This window comes from Camelus bactrianus, chromosome 5 (assembly GCF_048773025.1).
Source record: "Camelus bactrianus isolate YW-2024 breed Bactrian camel chromosome 5, ASM4877302v1, whole genome shotgun sequence".
NCBI classification, from domain to species: Eukaryota; Metazoa; Chordata; class Mammalia; order Artiodactyla; family Camelidae; genus Camelus; species Camelus bactrianus.
The window spans coordinates 74,960,167-74,977,907 of NC_133543.1; the positions used below are offsets into that span (position 1 = coordinate 74,960,167).

Genomic DNA, 17,741 nt, shown 5'->3' on the forward strand with positions numbered 1-17,741 from the left:
CACTGGATTCTTGGAGCATAATCAATACTTCACAAATGTTGGTTCCTCCCCGGGGCCCATGATCAGTGTTTCTGTGGAAGGGCAGTGCCAAGTGCAATGTGGACACGGGAGCCTGGTCCACGCAGCTGAGGTTTGTAGAAGTTCTACATACAGAACCCTGGGATGTAAATGCTGGGCTAGTCCCATCCTTATTTATGCTCCCCGTATGAAGGGATTAATTGTGCTAAGGAAAATGTGGCCATCTTGTTTTCACTTAGGGAAACCTCAGAGTGATGTAAGAATGAAAATGATGCTTCACAAGTCTTTTTTTTTTTTTCTGAGAAATTCCCTACTCTCTGTCTTATGTATGTATGTATGTATGTATGTATGTACGTATGTATGTATGTATGTATGTTTTACTGCTGAAGGTTTCAATGTTTCTCATTTATTTTGGAGCCCTGAAAGACAATACATGTGGATGCATTTTTAATATGGCCTAAGGTATCTTCCTTCCCATGAACTCATATTACTCCTGAAAAAAGCAGAGGTACCCCAACCTCTCCCTAACTTGTCAGTGTCAGCGGGATGGTGAAGACAAGTAAAGAAGACCTTGGAAACCAGAAAGAACGGAGTTGGAATTCTGACCCTGATTCTGCCACTTCAGGGGCGGATTTTTAAATTTTACAAAATGAGCATCATGACGACAACTACTCAGCAGGATGACGCGGATAAACTGAGACGACGCATGTAACAGGCAAAGCACACAACAGGCACTGGATGCATTTTGTGACACCCCCACCCTTACTTCCTTTGCTTTAATTGCTCTTAGTTTGATTTTCTTTTAAATACAATTGGCTAGTTTAAGAATGAACGTGACATCTTTGAAACAGTTTGGGTGCAGATTTTGGTACATAAAAATGGAAACTAAATCTCGTGATTTTACTCTTAATTATTCCTGTTGAATAATAGCATGTGTTCACACATTTGGGAGGCACTCACTTTTTATCCAAGATGCCTGCGTGTTTTAGTGATTTCATGTCATTTTAAATAATCAGAAAGCACAGGCCTCACAAACAGATACAAACCAGATATTACAACGAGTGAATATACTTGGTTTATCCAGAGTGTCCCTGCTGGCAGTAGGTTGACACCAGGACAGGACCTGTATACAACAGACCTGGGAACTTGGCTAAGTGACAGTGGCAAATGGCTGGAGAGATGTGGAAGATAGGGAGGTGGGTGTAGAGGGGGAGCCGTGCATCATGCCTAACAGCTCAGTGTGGTCAAGAAACTCACCACGCACAGGGAACTACATTCGATCTTTTGTAGTAACATATAATGGAAAAGAATCTGAAAAGAAAATATATGTATATGTATAACTGAATCACTTTGCTGTACACCTGAAACTAACATTGTAAATCAACTACACTTCAATAAAAAATTAAAAAAAAAAAAGAAAAGAAAAAAGAAACTCATCACGGTCATTCCAGAACAATGAGCTTTTGGGGGCAGATGGTGGAAGGACAGTACAATAGGAAAACATCCAGAATGACCAAAGAATATGAGAAATGAGACATAAACCAACACACCAAGTAGCTTCCTAAATGCAAATTGACCTTCTTTTCTTTCCTTTTGGCTGGAGAATTGAGAAATAAATGCTTTAAATATATGCAGGAGGGAAAACATGGGCATCAGCTTACCCAGCCTAGTATGTTTCAAGTTCAAAGTAACACCAGATTTAGCACTCTACTTGAAACAGCAGGCACATATTTCTCTAAAAAGCGTACTTAAGTAAATATGTAACAGTTTAGAAGTTTCTATGGAAAATGAGGGAAAAGTAAAAAAAAAATCTATGGAATTTAATATATGTGGTCCGTCAAGATTCATCTAAAACGATTTTGGGGACCTCAGTACTGTAATGGGTCCTAACGTGTTTTAAATCTCTAATATTCTAACTATACTCATAATGGAGGCCTCTGACTGAATAATGAAAATCAAATATTCCAACTGGCATCAAGGATATATTGGCTATGAGGAAATGAAAAGTGTGATTAAAATGGACTTTTATCCGAGGAACTAAGTGACATAAAAATGATACAGCAGGAGCACTAACCCCCTGATCTCAGCTGTGTGGCATGTTAAGGCGGTACTGCATGCGAGGGCTTTTTGCCTTCTGCAAGAAGTTTGAGTTGACAGTGGAGATGTCTTAATCTCCCAAAGAAGTAAATTGCTGCTAATTCATCATTTTGTCCTCTGCATTGAGTGAGGTGGTGTCAGAGGGGCCAGTCAAGTAGGCAGCTGACTTTACAGGGCAGGGAGATTTTCAACATAGGGACCGAGTGGGAAGGGTGAGAAAGCTAAATCTGGAGGGAATCTGGAGGGGTAAAAGAGCTTCACTGATTTTCAAAAGCAGCAAACTCTGTCACACATGGACCTGGAAGACAGGCTCCGGACAAGTTCTTTAGCCCGTCTTGGCATTCCTGCAGAGTCAGAGCAGCAGCCACAGCCGGGGGCGCTGAAAGGTAGCTTTTCACTGCCAGAAAGGGCTGTTCAGATAACACTATGCCACCAGGAAGGTGTCAGGGAGACTGGCCATGATTCATCGTATCTGGATGAAGAGGGACAGGCCCCTGTCTAGAGACTTGCGGAGAAGAAGTACTTGTAGCTAAAATGGCCTCAAAGGCTGGACGAGCTTTCGTCCGGCTGCCAGGGCTGCAGGGAGCAGTATGTATGTTCTCATGAAACAGCTTATTTGATGAACTGGCCTTGTGGCAGAGAGAAGTACTCAACAAGGCAGCGTGGAGACTTTGTCATCTTCTACAGATCCAGCTGGCTGGACCTCCACCTGCACCGGACATGCTCACATGTACATACACCCAATGTGTGACTGCTCCAGTTGTCACTGACCTCATTCAATCATGATCTCGATTAGCTTCAGCAAAGACCAGGACCGTGGCCTTGGTGGAAATCTCTGCAGAACTCGAACGTCACTGCCATATGCTTAGCAAGTGCCATAAAACAAGGATAGGTTGGCAAAGGAAGATTCTATAGCTGTGAGCAGAGCAGAAAGCTAACTGGAGGAAAGAACAAGAGAAGTCAGAGATGGAGGATGTCTTTAAGCAGTGACGTAATGGCTCTGGGGAGAACGTAATGTAGCAGAAGCTGTGCACATTGCGAGCTTCAAAGTTAGCCCTGCATCCCAGGGGTGGGCCAAGGCATATACAGACAGGAAAGCTGAAGCTGACAAAGTGACCCAACTGAAACGCTGACCCGGAAGAGCGCTCTTACAGCGCGTTCTTCTGATGTGCATACAATTGGACCCGACACCAGAACACGGGGAACACACTTAGACGGCGAGTTTATTTTGGGTTCCTAGGAAGCAAACATAAACTGTTTGCTCCTTCTGAAGTTGTCTTTCTACCCAAAATCAGTTCTAGTAAGTCGCTTCTCATTACACAACCAAGTTCAAGCTGCCTGAGGTGTTCAGAGAGACGTTTTTTCCCCATCAAGTAACTTCTGTAATTACACAGGTTAGAGCACCATCAGGACTGGAAGCCAAATCCAGCCTGAGCAGGCCTTTGTCCCGCATGAGTCTCGAGAAAAGGAGTCTCTCTCGCTGGGAGTGCTGGTGCCCCTTTCCACCAGAAAATTTATCATCATCTTTTTTCTTCTGGGTTGGTACTCTTCTTAATCTTAAAGAACCAAAGTACCAATTTGCAGATACTGCTTTTTCAACTCTCAGGAGTGTTCTAACAAAATAGGATTTCCTTCTTGGTAGGCAAAGAATATTGCTTAATGTTCATCTAGCAATTACGCATTAAACTGTTCATATTTCAAGGGAAGGAGCCAAGGGAATGGAAGATAATTGATTTTATGACAGCATTGCAGAGACAGGTGAAAGGCGTTACCTAACCTGTCTGTTAGCAATGTTTGGTGTCACATACAAAGATGAGTAAGACACGGTCCCTGTCCTCAAAGGCAATTACACTTTAGTGAGAAAGATAAGCAAGTGAGTGAATAATACACGGGCATGATGTGATAGTGGCAGAGTTTGGATCTGACTCTGAACGGGATGACCTGAGCCCCAGAAGCTAAATGTATAAACCTGCAGCCAGACCGCCTGGGTTCAACTCCCAGCTCTCCCACTTCTAGCTGTTGACCTTGGGTGATTTCACTTTCTCTCTCTCTGCCTGTGTCCTTGCCTATGAATGAGAATCATAATAGGGTTGCTACCGAGTCACAGGATTGCTGTGAACATTAAGTCAGTCAGTAGATACAAAGCATTTAGAATAGTGCCTGACACATAGCGAGTGCTCAGTAAGAGTTAACTATTTAGAAGACTGGACTTCCACTGACCCCAGGGAAAAGTCTCATGGAAAAATCAGTACTTTTATTGGAAAACAGTGCCTTGAAATAAATGGTCAAAAAATCTTAAGAGGAATTCTTTCCCATAACTTACATAAAAATAAATCAATTCTCATCTGGGTACCAACGCATTAAAAATTTACAGTATACATGGTCCTATGTTAGGTCCTAGTGATGGATATAAAAAAAGATGGCTATAAAACAATATCCTTTGTTTCAAGGGATTTATAATCCAATATTGGCAGAAAGGGGCAGCAAAGAATCAAAACCTAATCCAAGGTGTTCTCAGTGGCACAGGTAAAGTGCTAAACAAGTGGTATGGAAGGGAAAAGGAAGACGAGCTAAAGAAAGGTAACAGAGGGTTTGGATCTTGGCTTGGGGGCTCTGAGGCAACTCAGAGGTAGAAGGATGGGTAAGTCAAGCAGACGTTTCTAACTGGGGTGGCAATAAGAGTGAGCTGTGAAGGTGATCCAGGTTCATTCTGGACTCATTATCATAGTGATGAGAAGTGAACCTCTAAGAATGGAGGTGGCAGCTCAGAGAGAATCTCCATAAAGAAAAGGGCTGGAGGCAGAGTCTGCTGGAGGTACCAGTGGCGTGGTCAGAAGCCTGGGGCAGGAGGCTAAAGCTCAGTGGGTGGTGTGGAATTGGCCACTTCTTCCTAAAGGAGGGCAAGCAGGAACTGGAGGAGGAAGGAGGGTTGAGGGAAGGTCTTTGTTGTCTCTGATGGACTAGAGTCAAGTTCATGGGGTAGTCCTGCCACCTGAGTCCTGCTCGGCTATGAGTCATTACAGTTGCATGGTCAGCAAGGTCCAGTCCTGGGCCAACAGAAGTACCTTCGTAGCATCTCAAGACTTCCTCCCACCAGGAATTAGAGTGCTGCTCCCTCACCATGTCCCTCCTGGGAGCAAGAGCATCACGCTCAGCCTGTCTGGTAAATTCACATGGATATGGTCCCATGGGAGATGCCAGGCCTGAAATGAAGTCTTGCTGCAGAGTAGTGTGACCTCTTGCCTAGACTCCAGTCAGCATCCTAGATCCCTGATATGAACTCCCTGTCTATTAGAACTGTTGTCTCCCAGCATGTGCACAGCCCACTTAGCATTCAGATCATCCTAGTTAGCTGTGCCCTCTTCCTTGACCAACGGGATCACTAGTCCTTCCCTAGAGTTGGCTAACCCTTCAGCCTCAGTGATGTCCCCAGCACATCTCCACGCAGCTGTTGGAATTCCCGGCGAGCCGTGCAGCCAAGCCTGTGCATTTACAGTAGCAGGCAGGTGGAGGGAAGCAACTGGCAAAGGCTTAAAGATGCAGCCGAGAGAGGGGGAGTTGATGATGCACTTCCCCAAGAAGCCAGTGGGAATGAGCTCTGTTGTAAAGGTTTGACTCATTAAAGAAAAGAAAAGAATGAGTCTTCCCCAGAGATAAAATTAAAAAGAAATAACATTTTAAAAAATCCTTAAAATACGTCACGCAGGGTCTTCTCTAATAGGTCTGCTTGTATCATTATATTTAATACTCACACAAACACTGTACAGAGTCCCTAATATCATCCCCAATTTGCAGATTAAAAAACTGAGCCTGGAGCTGTTAGATCCTTGTCCAAGGTCACACAGGTAATAATAGGTAATGGATGGGATTACAATTATGGCCTGACTCCAAGTCCATGCCTTCATCCTCTCCCCTTGGGAAGTGTGTGTTAGAGAAGACAGAGCAAGTCTGAATTGTAGGGCGCAGAAGTTGAGGAACTAATGTTGGATGTCTCAAGGTTGTAAAGGAAAGGAAGTGAGGTCATCTCTAGAGACTGGGCTTGGGGACCTTAGTCATCTTTGCAGAACTTAACAGGAGCAGAAAAAGGGTTGGAACGGCCACTGCGGGATAGTCAAGGGAGTCGACAGCACGACTGAAAGGCATTCTGGACAGCAGCAGGGGCCCAGCTGGGGCGGGGTAATGTGAATTTTGTAGTGGAACCAATGAATGCTTTTATGAGTTTCTCCAGCAACCTTTCATCACCCATGCCTGTAGGACCACAGGAGAGATGTAGAGCCTCTCTGCTCCCTCCTTAGGACTCAACACTTGATTACAAGCCCGGAAGAGCAACATCATGTGCTGATGCACTGAACCATCTGCAGAGAAGGGATAATGGGATCCCACGGGGCCGGGGATGGGCCAGGTGGGAATGATGGAGGCTGGAGATGGGAGAGGAGAGAGTTCACTGCTGAAGGGAGGCCTCTGAAACCAGAATGGGGCCTGGGAAAATTGAAAGGGGCTGGGAGGCTGAAGTGAAAAAGAAGCTGTTTGCAAAAATACATACGTTGATGTTCACACATTATAGCAGCCTAGGAAACAGCCACTTCCCCGCTCACCCGGGGTGAGTAATAATTTGTGTCAGGCAGGAATCAGGGGATGCTGATTTCGTTCTGTTTACCACCAAGGAAAATTGGGGGCTGGACAGGATGGTAAAACGTGAGCCCTGGGAAAAGCCTGGTGCTTGCCAAAGAGGTTGTATTACAACCACGCTCTGCTTTCCGAAACAGCACCCTCAGGAGAAAGGAAATAAAGTCATTTTTCTTCCGAGGTAGAAGATTTAACATTGCTTAACAATAACACTTAACATCGCTTAGCCCTTAGCCTCAGGCCACCTCATAACTGCCGAGTGCCGGGAATTGTCTCTTTCCCGAGCTGGCTAGGGCTCTGCCTTTATTGTGTCAAGTGTCATTTAGCCCGGCAGCAGGCTGCATGGGCCTACTTTAAAATGACAGAGTTCTCCGAAAGCACAGCAGGGCACCCCTTGGCCGGGGTTCCTCGCCAGCTCCATGCACTGGGGGGTATTTACACTGTGTGCTGATGGCTCCAAACCTGGCATACAAATCAGCATTGTTGAGTTTATCTTAAAACCCCTGTGATGCGCTCCACAAACAGCAAAGGAACCGAATCAGTAAGTAGCATTTTGAGTCCTCTATAAGGTAGGCCACCGACTTCCTATAGATAGAATTATTCCCATTTTTTTTTAAAATTGAAGTATAGTTGATTTACAATGTTGTGTTAATTTCTGACATTCAGCATAGTGATATATATATATATATATATATATCTCCCCATATATATTCCTTTCCATATTCTTTTCCATTATAGGCTATTACAAGATATTGAATATAGTTCCCTGTGCTATACAGTAGGACCTTGTTGTTTATCTATTTTAGATATAGTAGTTAGTGTCTGCAAATCCCAAACTCTGTTTATCCCTCCCTGCCCCCTTTTTCCGCTGGTAACCATAAGTTTGTTTTCTATGTCTGTGAGTCTGTTTCTGTTTTGTAAATAAATTCATTTGTGTCCTTTTTTAAATTTTAGATCCCACATATAAGTGATATCATATATTTGTCTTTCTCTTCCTGACTTACTTCACTTAGTCTGATGATCTTCAGGTCTATCCATATTGCTGCAAATGGCATTATTTCATTTTTTATGGTCAAATAGTATTCTATTGTATGTATACACCACAGCTTCTTTATCCAGTCATCTGTTGATGGACATTGAGGTTGTTTCCACATATTGGCTATTGTAAATAGTGCTACTGTGAACACTGGGGTGCACGTATCTTTTCAAATTAAAGTTTCCTCCATATATGTGCCCAGAAGTGGGATTGCTGGATCACAGGGTAAATCTATTTTCAGTTTTTAAGGGAATTATTCCTATTTTTAATTAATAATTTAACTCTATAAATATTTTAAAGCTCCCCACCTCTATGACTAAGAGGGGATCTGGTACCTACAGAGACGTGCTCTCCTCCCTCTCCTGGCAAAAGGCGAGAGCAGTGGACCTGGTGTGATTTCCCCCTCCAGGGATGGGGAAGACTAAAAAACCAGGGTAAGTGTCACTGGGACACAGAAGCCAGCAGCACGTCCACTGCCTCTGCATTCTGTGTCCTCTTGGGTAAATATGCACTCCTTGAATGGATCAGAGCACACTGGTGAGGATGTCTTGCATTTCCCCTTTAGATATTGAGATGGAAAGTCAAGTTGCAGCCCCTGCATTTAAGAAACCAGCGCCAGGGACCTCTCATGCATTTGTCTGAGCCTTATTTATTCTCCATCATGGCTACTCCTGGTTGCCAGGCAGCTGCAAAGGTGTGTTTGCACGCAAAGCTCCTCACTCCTACCACTGTGTTATGTGTGTGAGTGGACCGTTTATCAAAATTGTTTTCAGTCTGAGATGCTTCCCTTTTGGCTACAGTTATATTCTTGGGGCTGGCAGGATTTTGTCAATTCGTATATTGTGATGATAGCTCCAGAGCCACAAACAACATAAATGTATTGCCTTTGTCAAAAAACTCCCTCTGCAGTATTTAATCCTAAAACAGACATGTTGAGAGTCGGCCATGATGGAGTATCTCAGGGATTAGTAAAAATAAGTAGGAGTTGGAAATTCAGAGGACTTTCTGTTAATAATTACTAATCTCAGCATTTGCTGAACTCTCATCAAAAGCTGATTTGTTGCCTCCTGTCCTAGACAGTAGGATCGTGACGATGAGTTGGCACCGTGTCCCCAGTCCCCAGATTCTCAGGGCCTGATACAGAGTAAACGATCAATAGATACTCAGGGAATGAATAAATGAATGAGTGAAACTTTAAGAATTTCTATGCCTATAAATGTTATTCATAAATGTTATTTCTGTGCTTTTGATTTGTATCCCCCCAAAAATCCATTTCCGCAGTCTGAGTACAAGTTGGCCAGGAAGACACTGAACTGTTTCCAGTTCTTCTTTTTTTTCCCTCTTATAAGAACACAGTACTTTCCATCTGCCTTAACCACAATTTCCATACACTTCAATATTGAAAGCCAGAAATTTTATATTTAAAATGAATTTTGGAGACTCCTTCCCTTTTTAGAAATGAACACAAAATAGTAGGCCAGGGAAAAATAAGGAGAGATAAGAAGTCAGGGATGAGAAGAAGACTGAGACAACACAGCAAAAGAGAAAACAAGGGGATAAATAAAATACAGTTGTACAGAAGCTTTACAAATAGTGTATTTTGGGGTATCCTGTCCAATCAGGGCTAAAAATTGGTTCTCTGCTAGATCTTGGGTTTTATTACTTTTGAAAATCAACACACTATTTATGAGAGCAGATGGTCACTTAGGCTCTGCCTGTTGTGACACTCAGGATGTTATTTTTGTCATTTCACACGCAGAAGTAGAGCCAACGTGCAACTCGAAACGGTAACTCCAGCTCTGGGTTAGCAAGCTAACTATTCAGTTTGATGATAAGGAATCTCTACTTAGGGTCCTCCCCACCCCCCGCCCTTTTTAAAGGAGATACTCCCTAACACTTTGGTTTGCTGGCTGGCATTAACCTTTCTTTGTTTTTGTTTTCAAACTCACAAATTCTCACTCTCAACTCATTTTACTTCCATAATAGCTGCATTGGATGTCATCTCCGAAAGGTTTCCTCTTTGTCACGTGCCACTGATCGCAGACTAAAATTACGCTTCGTCTCATAACGGGTAGGGGCACAAACGTTTGAGAACTGTATCTCATTTTCAGGGGTATCTAGTTACAGCCGAAGTGGATCATGTGAGGGCAGAATCGCCAACTGAGCTTTCCCACGCAGCCCTCTCTTCTCCCCACTGGGTGGGAGCCTCGCAGCTAGCTTATTGCCCAGCGAACACGGTCAGATTCTAAATCAAGTAAAGAACACCTTCCCGGGTTCACATTTCTCTCCTGCTTTTTAACACCCACCTGAAGCGCCAAGGTTAAGGTTGGCATGCCCTTCCTCGTGGGTAGCTCCTAGGACAGAGGATTTCCTATTTTATATTGTCTCCAAGCTGGGTGCAGGCTGCTCAATATGATTTTTATAGCAATGGCTTAGGATTTCCATTCAGAATCCAATATTCTTGCTGACATGTTCAATTGCAATGATATACTATTTTCTTCCCTTAAAAAATAACCCACAAGTGTTTCAATTATTAGCACAGCTGTGAAGATGGCACTGGGGTTGCAGCAGACGGCGGTCAGGCAACATTATAACATATTCCCTTATTTCAAAGCCAGATTTCAATTTCATGTAGATTCTTCTAAAGACTTTATATGCGGGTGAGATGGTGATGGGAGACCCCTCCGTGACCTACCTGGGTAAGGAGGCGTACTGTCTCTCCATCCCCTCAAAGCGGAGGTTATGTGCGTTCCCATCTGGACCCTTTCCAGACACCTGTGGAGAGAAAAGTAATTAGAGATGAAGATCCATTATGCACCCTGGTTACTGACAATGCATCTCAGAATTATAATCAGCGCACAAATGCTGCTGCCGCCTGCCAAAAATCAACCACGGAAAAGCAAGCAAGAACTCAGTATCGCTATAGGAGCTGATGATCAAGCCACTAACATGGCATTTAACAACAAAGTCACTTCTTTCAAAAAAAGGGTCGTTGTCAAACTGACTCCTTCCTGTCACCATGCCAGGGATATTCTGGAGGTTGTTAAGATCTTTTTTTTTTTTTTTTCATTTTAAAATAAGCTTTAGTTTTCAGAACAGCTTGAGTCTTAAAATTGTGAACATAGTACGGAGAATTCCCATATACCCTGAGCCCAGTTTCCCTGTAACTAACATCTCATATTTGTATGGTCCATTTCTTACAATGAATAAATCAATATTAATACAATATTGTTAACTAAAGTCCACAGTTTATTCAGATTTTACTTAATCTTTTGTTCTGTTCAGTATCCTGTTCAGGATAACGTATTACATTTAGTCATCACTTCTCCTTAGGCTCCTCTTGGCTGTGACAAGGATGTATATTTAAAAGTACCTCTTCCATGAAACTTTTGTAACTGGGATTGCTGACAACCAGCTGTCTACCCTACAGCTTCTAGGAAGCCCTCTCTGATCACCTGAACCTCGCTTAGTTCCCTCCCTTATAAATGACCAGAGAGAAGTGAACAACTCTTTTCTATCTAGTGTGGGTCGTTCCTGGTTTTTGTCCCTTCCTATGCACTTCCTTTGTTCACCACCCTTCAGGTCTCTTCCACCAGCCTCTGAGATTCTGATGGGCAGTGAGTGACTGGCCCCAGTAGGCTCTCAATAAAATGTGTTAGTTCCATGAATCTAAAGACTTTATATATCAGCTTTCTGGACCTCTCATACCACCTCTCATACAGGATGAACACACACAGGTATCTGAAAGTATCTGTTGACTGACTGATTCCTTGTCTGTTCACCTCAACACATGTGGTTTTGTGGCCACTTGTGCACTCGCTCTTGTGCTTGGGGAGCTCTCACATAATAGGCGTGGAAGCAATAAATAGAAAACCTGGACTGTTACAATGGTGGGGAAAAGGAAGTTTGCTAGTAAACACAGGAAGTTAATGGTGTCAAGGTCACAGAGGAAATTTTCTAGGTAGTAACTCAATCCGGAATTTATTTTCTTCCTACTAAATGTCCCAGCTCTCTATGAAACCACCATCTCAGCTTGGGTGGTGTGTAGGGAGGGTTTGCTGGGGGAGGTACTGCAAAACAAGTGTATGTGCACATTTAGAGCAATAAAGGTGGGCAGAGCTCAGTGGCAGAGCATGTGCTTAGCTTGCATGAGGTTCTGGGTTCAATCCCCAGTACTTCCGTTAATAAACAAACAAACAAACAAATAAGCAAACCTAATTACCGCTACCCCCCGCCCCCCCCCCCCCCAAGAAGAGCCTTTGGGCATTTTGTAAAAAAAAATCAGAGTAAGAAAGACTACTCCTCGTGTTGAATTATTACAGGAGGCCCTTCAAAGTGTGTCCTGTAAAACCGCTTTATATTTCACCAATACAGGAACAGGAGCAGCTAGAGTTATTTGAGAGGGTGACAGCCCAGTGAGCTCCCTAGGTGGGATGAAGACTGCAACCACAGAGAGACTGAGAATTCTCTGCATTGGGTGGAAAGCCCTGATTTAAACTGCTGACCTTTCTAACAAAGACTAGTGGCAAGGATGGTGTCAGACAGACATGGGACAAATAAACGGCACAGAAAAAGAAGCAAAGGATAGAAGTGTTGTCCTCAGTCACTCCTATCTAAGGTTTTTCTCGTTTGTTTTTGACCTATTTTTTATGGAGGAAGAATTAATGTAAAAACCAGAACTACGTTGAAGATTATTAGCTGTGGTTGTTAGAAAAACATTACTATAGTATCCTTACTATGGCTCTGGACATTTACAACTAATCTTTCATGTGGCCACAAAACTCCAAGTTAATACACTCAGGGCTGTCATCTGAACCAGCCTGGCCTGACGATGGCAGTTAACGTTCTGGTGTTGCGGGACGCGGAGCCCTATGCTGCCGTTCTTCTGTGAACTACCGGCATACTAGACTCTGTGAAAAGTAGTATAATCCTCACCCTTAAGAAGCTTTTAGCCGGGTGAAGGCATAGCTCAGTGGTAAGAGTGCATGCTTAGCATGCTCAAGGTCCTGAGTTCAAACCCCAGTACCTCCATTAAAAAATAAATAAACCTAATTACCTCCCCTCAAAATGAAAAACAACAACAAAGAAACTTTTAGTTTTGTTGGGAAAACCAGCATCAGAAATGAAATAACTGAAGAATGATGTAGGACAGTGTGTGAACCAATGCCATTCAGGATGTTCCCAGCATAGCACAGATGAAGGTGTTAGGAGAAACTTCATGGAAGCTACCAGACTTGAAAAGACGGGTGGTAATGCTTATACATCAAAAATTATTCTGTTCTTGAGAACAATATGGAGGTTTCTCAAAAGACTAAAAATGGAGTTATCATATGATCCAGCAATCCCATTCTGGGGCAAATATCCGGAGAAGATGAAAGCTCTAATTCGAAAACATACATGCACCCCAATGTTCACAGCAGCACTATTTACAATAGTCAAGACATGGGTGCAACCTAAGTGTCCATCAACAGATGACTGGATAAAGAAGATGTAGGAATATTACTCAGTCTTAAAAAAGAATGAAATAGTACTATTTGCAGCAATATAGATGGGCCTGGAGATCGTCATATTAAATGAAGTAAATCAGACAAAGAAAGATAAATATTATATGATACCATTTATATGTGGAATCTAAGAAACAGTACAAATGAACTTATTTACAAAACAGAAACAAACTCATGGACGTAGAAAACAAAGTTATGGTTACCAAAGAGGAAAGTGGGGGGGAGGGGTAAATGGGGAGTATGGGCTTTACAGATGCCCACTACCACATACAACACAGATAAACAACAAGGGTTGACTGCATACCACAGGGAACCATATTCACCATCTTGTAATAAACTATAATGGAAAAGAACTTTAAAAATAGATATATACGTATATATGCATAAATGAATCACTTTACACTAGAAACTAAATAGTGTAAATCAACTGTACTTCAATAAAACAAAACTCTGCTGTTCACCAGTTGTGTATGTTTGTGAGCTTCTCTATGAATGCCATAGTACCTTGAATGCTATCATTCAGTTAGTAATTACTGAGCTCATACTATATCTTAAGGCCATGCTAGGCACCATATTCAAAACAATGAACTGGGGCTGGAATTCTTCATTGCTCTGAATATAAAGGAGACAGGCCTGCAAACGATTAAGGTACAGTGAGATCACTGCTGGAGTGTCAGTCTGAAGAAGGAGGCGGTGGGCGTCTGAAGGACCAGAGTCCACCTGGGAGAGCTGAAGACAGCCTCATACAGGTGTTGAAGCTTGAATATGAATGAGGAGGCGTTTGTTGAGGGGAGAAAGGGGTACGAGTGGCAGGAGGGGGCCTTCTAAGTAAAGAGAACACAAGTGAAATAAATAGAGCACTGTGTTTTCGGGAATGTCAAGATTTGGGGAAAAGAAGGACCAGAGGCTGTAAGGAAAGGGATATTAGTAACAGGAGCAGCAGTACCACTGGTGCTACTATTATGGTTACAACAGTATTATTCCCACTACTGCACTTTTTAAAATAGACTTTAGATTTTTAGAGCAGTTTTAGGATCGCCGCAAAATTGAGAGGAAGGTACAGAAAGTTCTCATATACATCACAGATCATGCTTTTGGTGTCGTATCTAAAAAGTCATCGCCAAACCTAAGGTCATCTAGATCTTCTCCAGTGTTATCTCCTAGGAGTTTTATAGTTTTGCACTTTACATTTAGGTCTGTCATAATTTTTGTGAAGAATATAAAGTTTATGTCTAGATTCTTTTTATTTTTTATATTGTTGGCTAATGGATGTCCAGCTGTTCCAGCACCATATGTTGAAAAGACTATTTTTGCTCCATTATAGTGCCCTTGCACCGTTGTCAAAGATCAGTTGCCTCTATTTACGTGAGTCTGTCTCTAGGCTCTCTGTCTCACTGATCTATTTGTCATGACTTCAAATTAAGAACAGATTGTCTTGATTATTAAGTAAGTCTTTATAGCAAGTCTTGAAGTTGGGTAGCGTCAGTCCTCCAACTTTGTTTTTCTCCTTCCATGTTGTGTTGCCTATTCCGGGTCTTCTGCCTCTCCACATAAACTTTAGAATCAGTTTGTACTTTGCTGGGATTTTTGACAGGGAGTGCACTGAATCTCTACGTCAAGTTGGGAAGAACTGACACCTTGACAATGTTAAGTCTATCCAAGAACACGGGCTATCTCTCTATTTTTAAATTCTTCTTAGGTTACTACTACAATTTAACATTTACTTGGCACTGATTGAGTGTCAAGCACAAGGCTAAATGTTTTATCTGCATTAGCCCATTTATTCCTTTCAAATATCTCCAATGGTTGCCCTATTTTGCAGATGAGAAAACTGAGCAGTTGTCTAATATACAGCTAGTACATGGGAGATCTCAGACAAGGTTCAGGTCTGTCTGACCCCAGAGTTTAAGGTCTGGAGAAATTCACATGGACTGGATCTTAGAAGAGCTCTTGCTAAGGAACTTGATTTTACTATTACTTGATGGTAAAGCCACTGAGAAGTAATATTTGATAAGTAATAGTATTTACAGGTTAGAGAGGTTATTCTTGCCATAGTATGGAGGTTCCAGTGACAGTCTTAAGTCAGAGATGATAAAGGCTTAAACAAGGGGATATTCAAAGGGATGGAGACAAGGGAGTTACATAAGGATGTTAAGAAGGTAAGTTTAATACAACTGACTGAGAATTAATGGGAAGGATGTGTCTAGAATCATGCCCAAGTTTCTGGGCTTAGCAACCAGGTAGGTTTGGTAACTGTTCTCAAGACAGTACAATTTTAAATTAAAAAACAGTGTGTATATGTCCATGAATGACTGAAAAATTGTGCTGAACACTGGAATTTGACACATTGTAAAATGATTATAAATCAATAAATAAAAAAAAAAACAGACTTAGGTGGTAGGGGCAGGGGTAGGAGGAGGGAATACTTAGATATATTAAGCTTGAGTCAGACATCTGATGGAAACATCTGATAGAAAACTGAATAGAAGTTTGCAACTTAGGAGAGGAATCTGGATGAGACATGCAGAACTGAGAAATCAGCCAGCTTGTAGATGGTACCTGAAGCCTTGGAAAAGAATTAGAATGCCTGGGAAGAACTTACAGCGACAGAAGAGAAGACAAGACATGCAATGAGAAGACAGAATACTAATAATACTCTTAGAAATACTATAATTGAAGGGGCAGGCAAAAGGAGTTGAACCCAGGAGGAAGTCTGAGTAAAAGTAGTTGGTTGAGAAGAGAACAAGAGAGTATTATCATAGAAATCAAGAAAAGAATTCCACACAGGAGGGAGTGGTCAACAGTGTCAAAAGCAGCCAAGAGCTTCAGTAAGACAAGGTCTGTGGTGTGTACTGGGTGCTGAAGTGCTTTACCCAGTACTCCCGCCTTGCAGAGTGTCAGTCTGAACTACAGAGCATGGAGGGCGGAAAACTACCTTTCCCAGAATTCCCTTGTAGTCAATGTACTGGGCGTGACTTAATTGGGCTATACCATCTGAGAAACGAAACCTTGGCAGTAATAACACTTGAATTGTTGATTCTGTCAAGAATGTCCAAAGGTGTGCTTGGCTTTCCCGTGGCAGTGTCTGCAGATACGCTGTTGTTAGTTACTGGGGCTGGAGCGTAGCTTTCATAGCTTTCATAGCCAGCTTTGGAGCTGGTGGCACTAAAGGTAACTTCCTGATGTGGCACCTTCCTAACTATGGTGGCACGTGACATAGGCATTGTGTGGCTGTGGAGCCAAAAGCTTCCTCAGAGAAGTGGCAGAGGCTCCCTGGGTAGCCTGGATGTGCTGTGTGGCTTGGGAAGTCATTCCTGAAATCTCTAAGAATTTGTTTCCTAGCCTTCCTTACGATTCTGTAAGCATGTTAATACAGTGTCATAAATTTATTCCTGCTTAAACTAACTAGAGTGTATATCGTTCTCTGCAACTGACTAATATAAGGTTTGCAAAAGGGTACATGGGAATTGGCAATGAGATGGCAATTGGTGCTTTACTGAGAGTGATTGCAAAGGATTGATGGGGAGAGAAAGCCGGACTCTATGGCGTTGAAAATCTTTATAGATTTCTAATAAATAAACAACCACCGGTTGTACTGTCTTGTGGTATCATGCTCAGAAAATGAGATTAATACTTTCAAGTTAATAGACATTTGTTAGTGTCTCCTAAGTAGAGCTGCATGCCAAGTACTCCAAGACACAGAGATGGGAAAAAGTGGCCTCTCTCAGGGACACACTGTTAGTCAAGGGGGATGACAGAAATAAATTTGTGTTCCATTATCTAAAAAACAGATTTAACTGTTTTTTTCTCTCTAAGTCACCCAAAGATGACCTCAGTTAACATCTACAAATACATACATGTATTTTAATGGTATATAAAGTTTTCGCCCAGCTATTTATTACTGACCTTTTCCTGTGCTATTAGATATATTTCCATAAACATGAATTTTAATGGCTATATAATATTCGATTTATGGATAAGTCATCATTTATCTAAACTTCTCCCATAATTTGATCACTTTTAAGATCCACAACAGAAATGGTGGCAATACAGATGATGGTGTTGGGGACAAAGATTCTTGCAAATAGCTGTGAACTGAAAGTAGGAAATTACAGATAGAGGGCTGCCAGAGAGAATCTAATTATAAGTTGCAGTCAGGTCCTTAGGACGTCAGGCCACTTTAGGAGGGAGCGAGGGGGGACAGAACAGGCACAGGCATTTATAAGCTCATTTCTCACTGTGCTCTGTGCACAAGCCTCAGAAATGTTCCTGCTTCAAGAACTCCTTTTTAGGTAATTTCTCTCATCACACACAAAAAATAAGGTCAGCCGCTTTGATCCAATTAATTTTTTTAAAGAAGCCCTTTATCTTGCTTGGCATCATGCAGTTTCTTCTTTTTTAATGTAATGACCTAAATATACATCTGATAGAAATAATCTTGACTTAAGCCCTAACAGAAA

The 17,741-nt window shown here is 42.2% G+C and overlaps 1 protein-coding gene across 4 annotated transcripts in view; it reads right to left on the reverse strand.

Moving 5' to 3' along the window:
- Positions 1–17,741, reverse strand: part of PARD3B (par-3 family cell polarity regulator beta) — a 944,975-nt gene that overhangs the window by 72,213 nt on the left and 855,021 nt on the right. For all 4 annotated transcript variants that reach the window (XM_074364121.1, XM_074364119.1, XM_074364120.1 and 1 more), the window contains exon 22: positions 10,473–10,552. In XM_074364121.1, the coding sequence (XP_074220222.1) occupies positions 10,473–10,552 (80 nt within the window). The remainder of the gene's footprint in view (positions 1–10,472; positions 10,553–17,741) is intronic.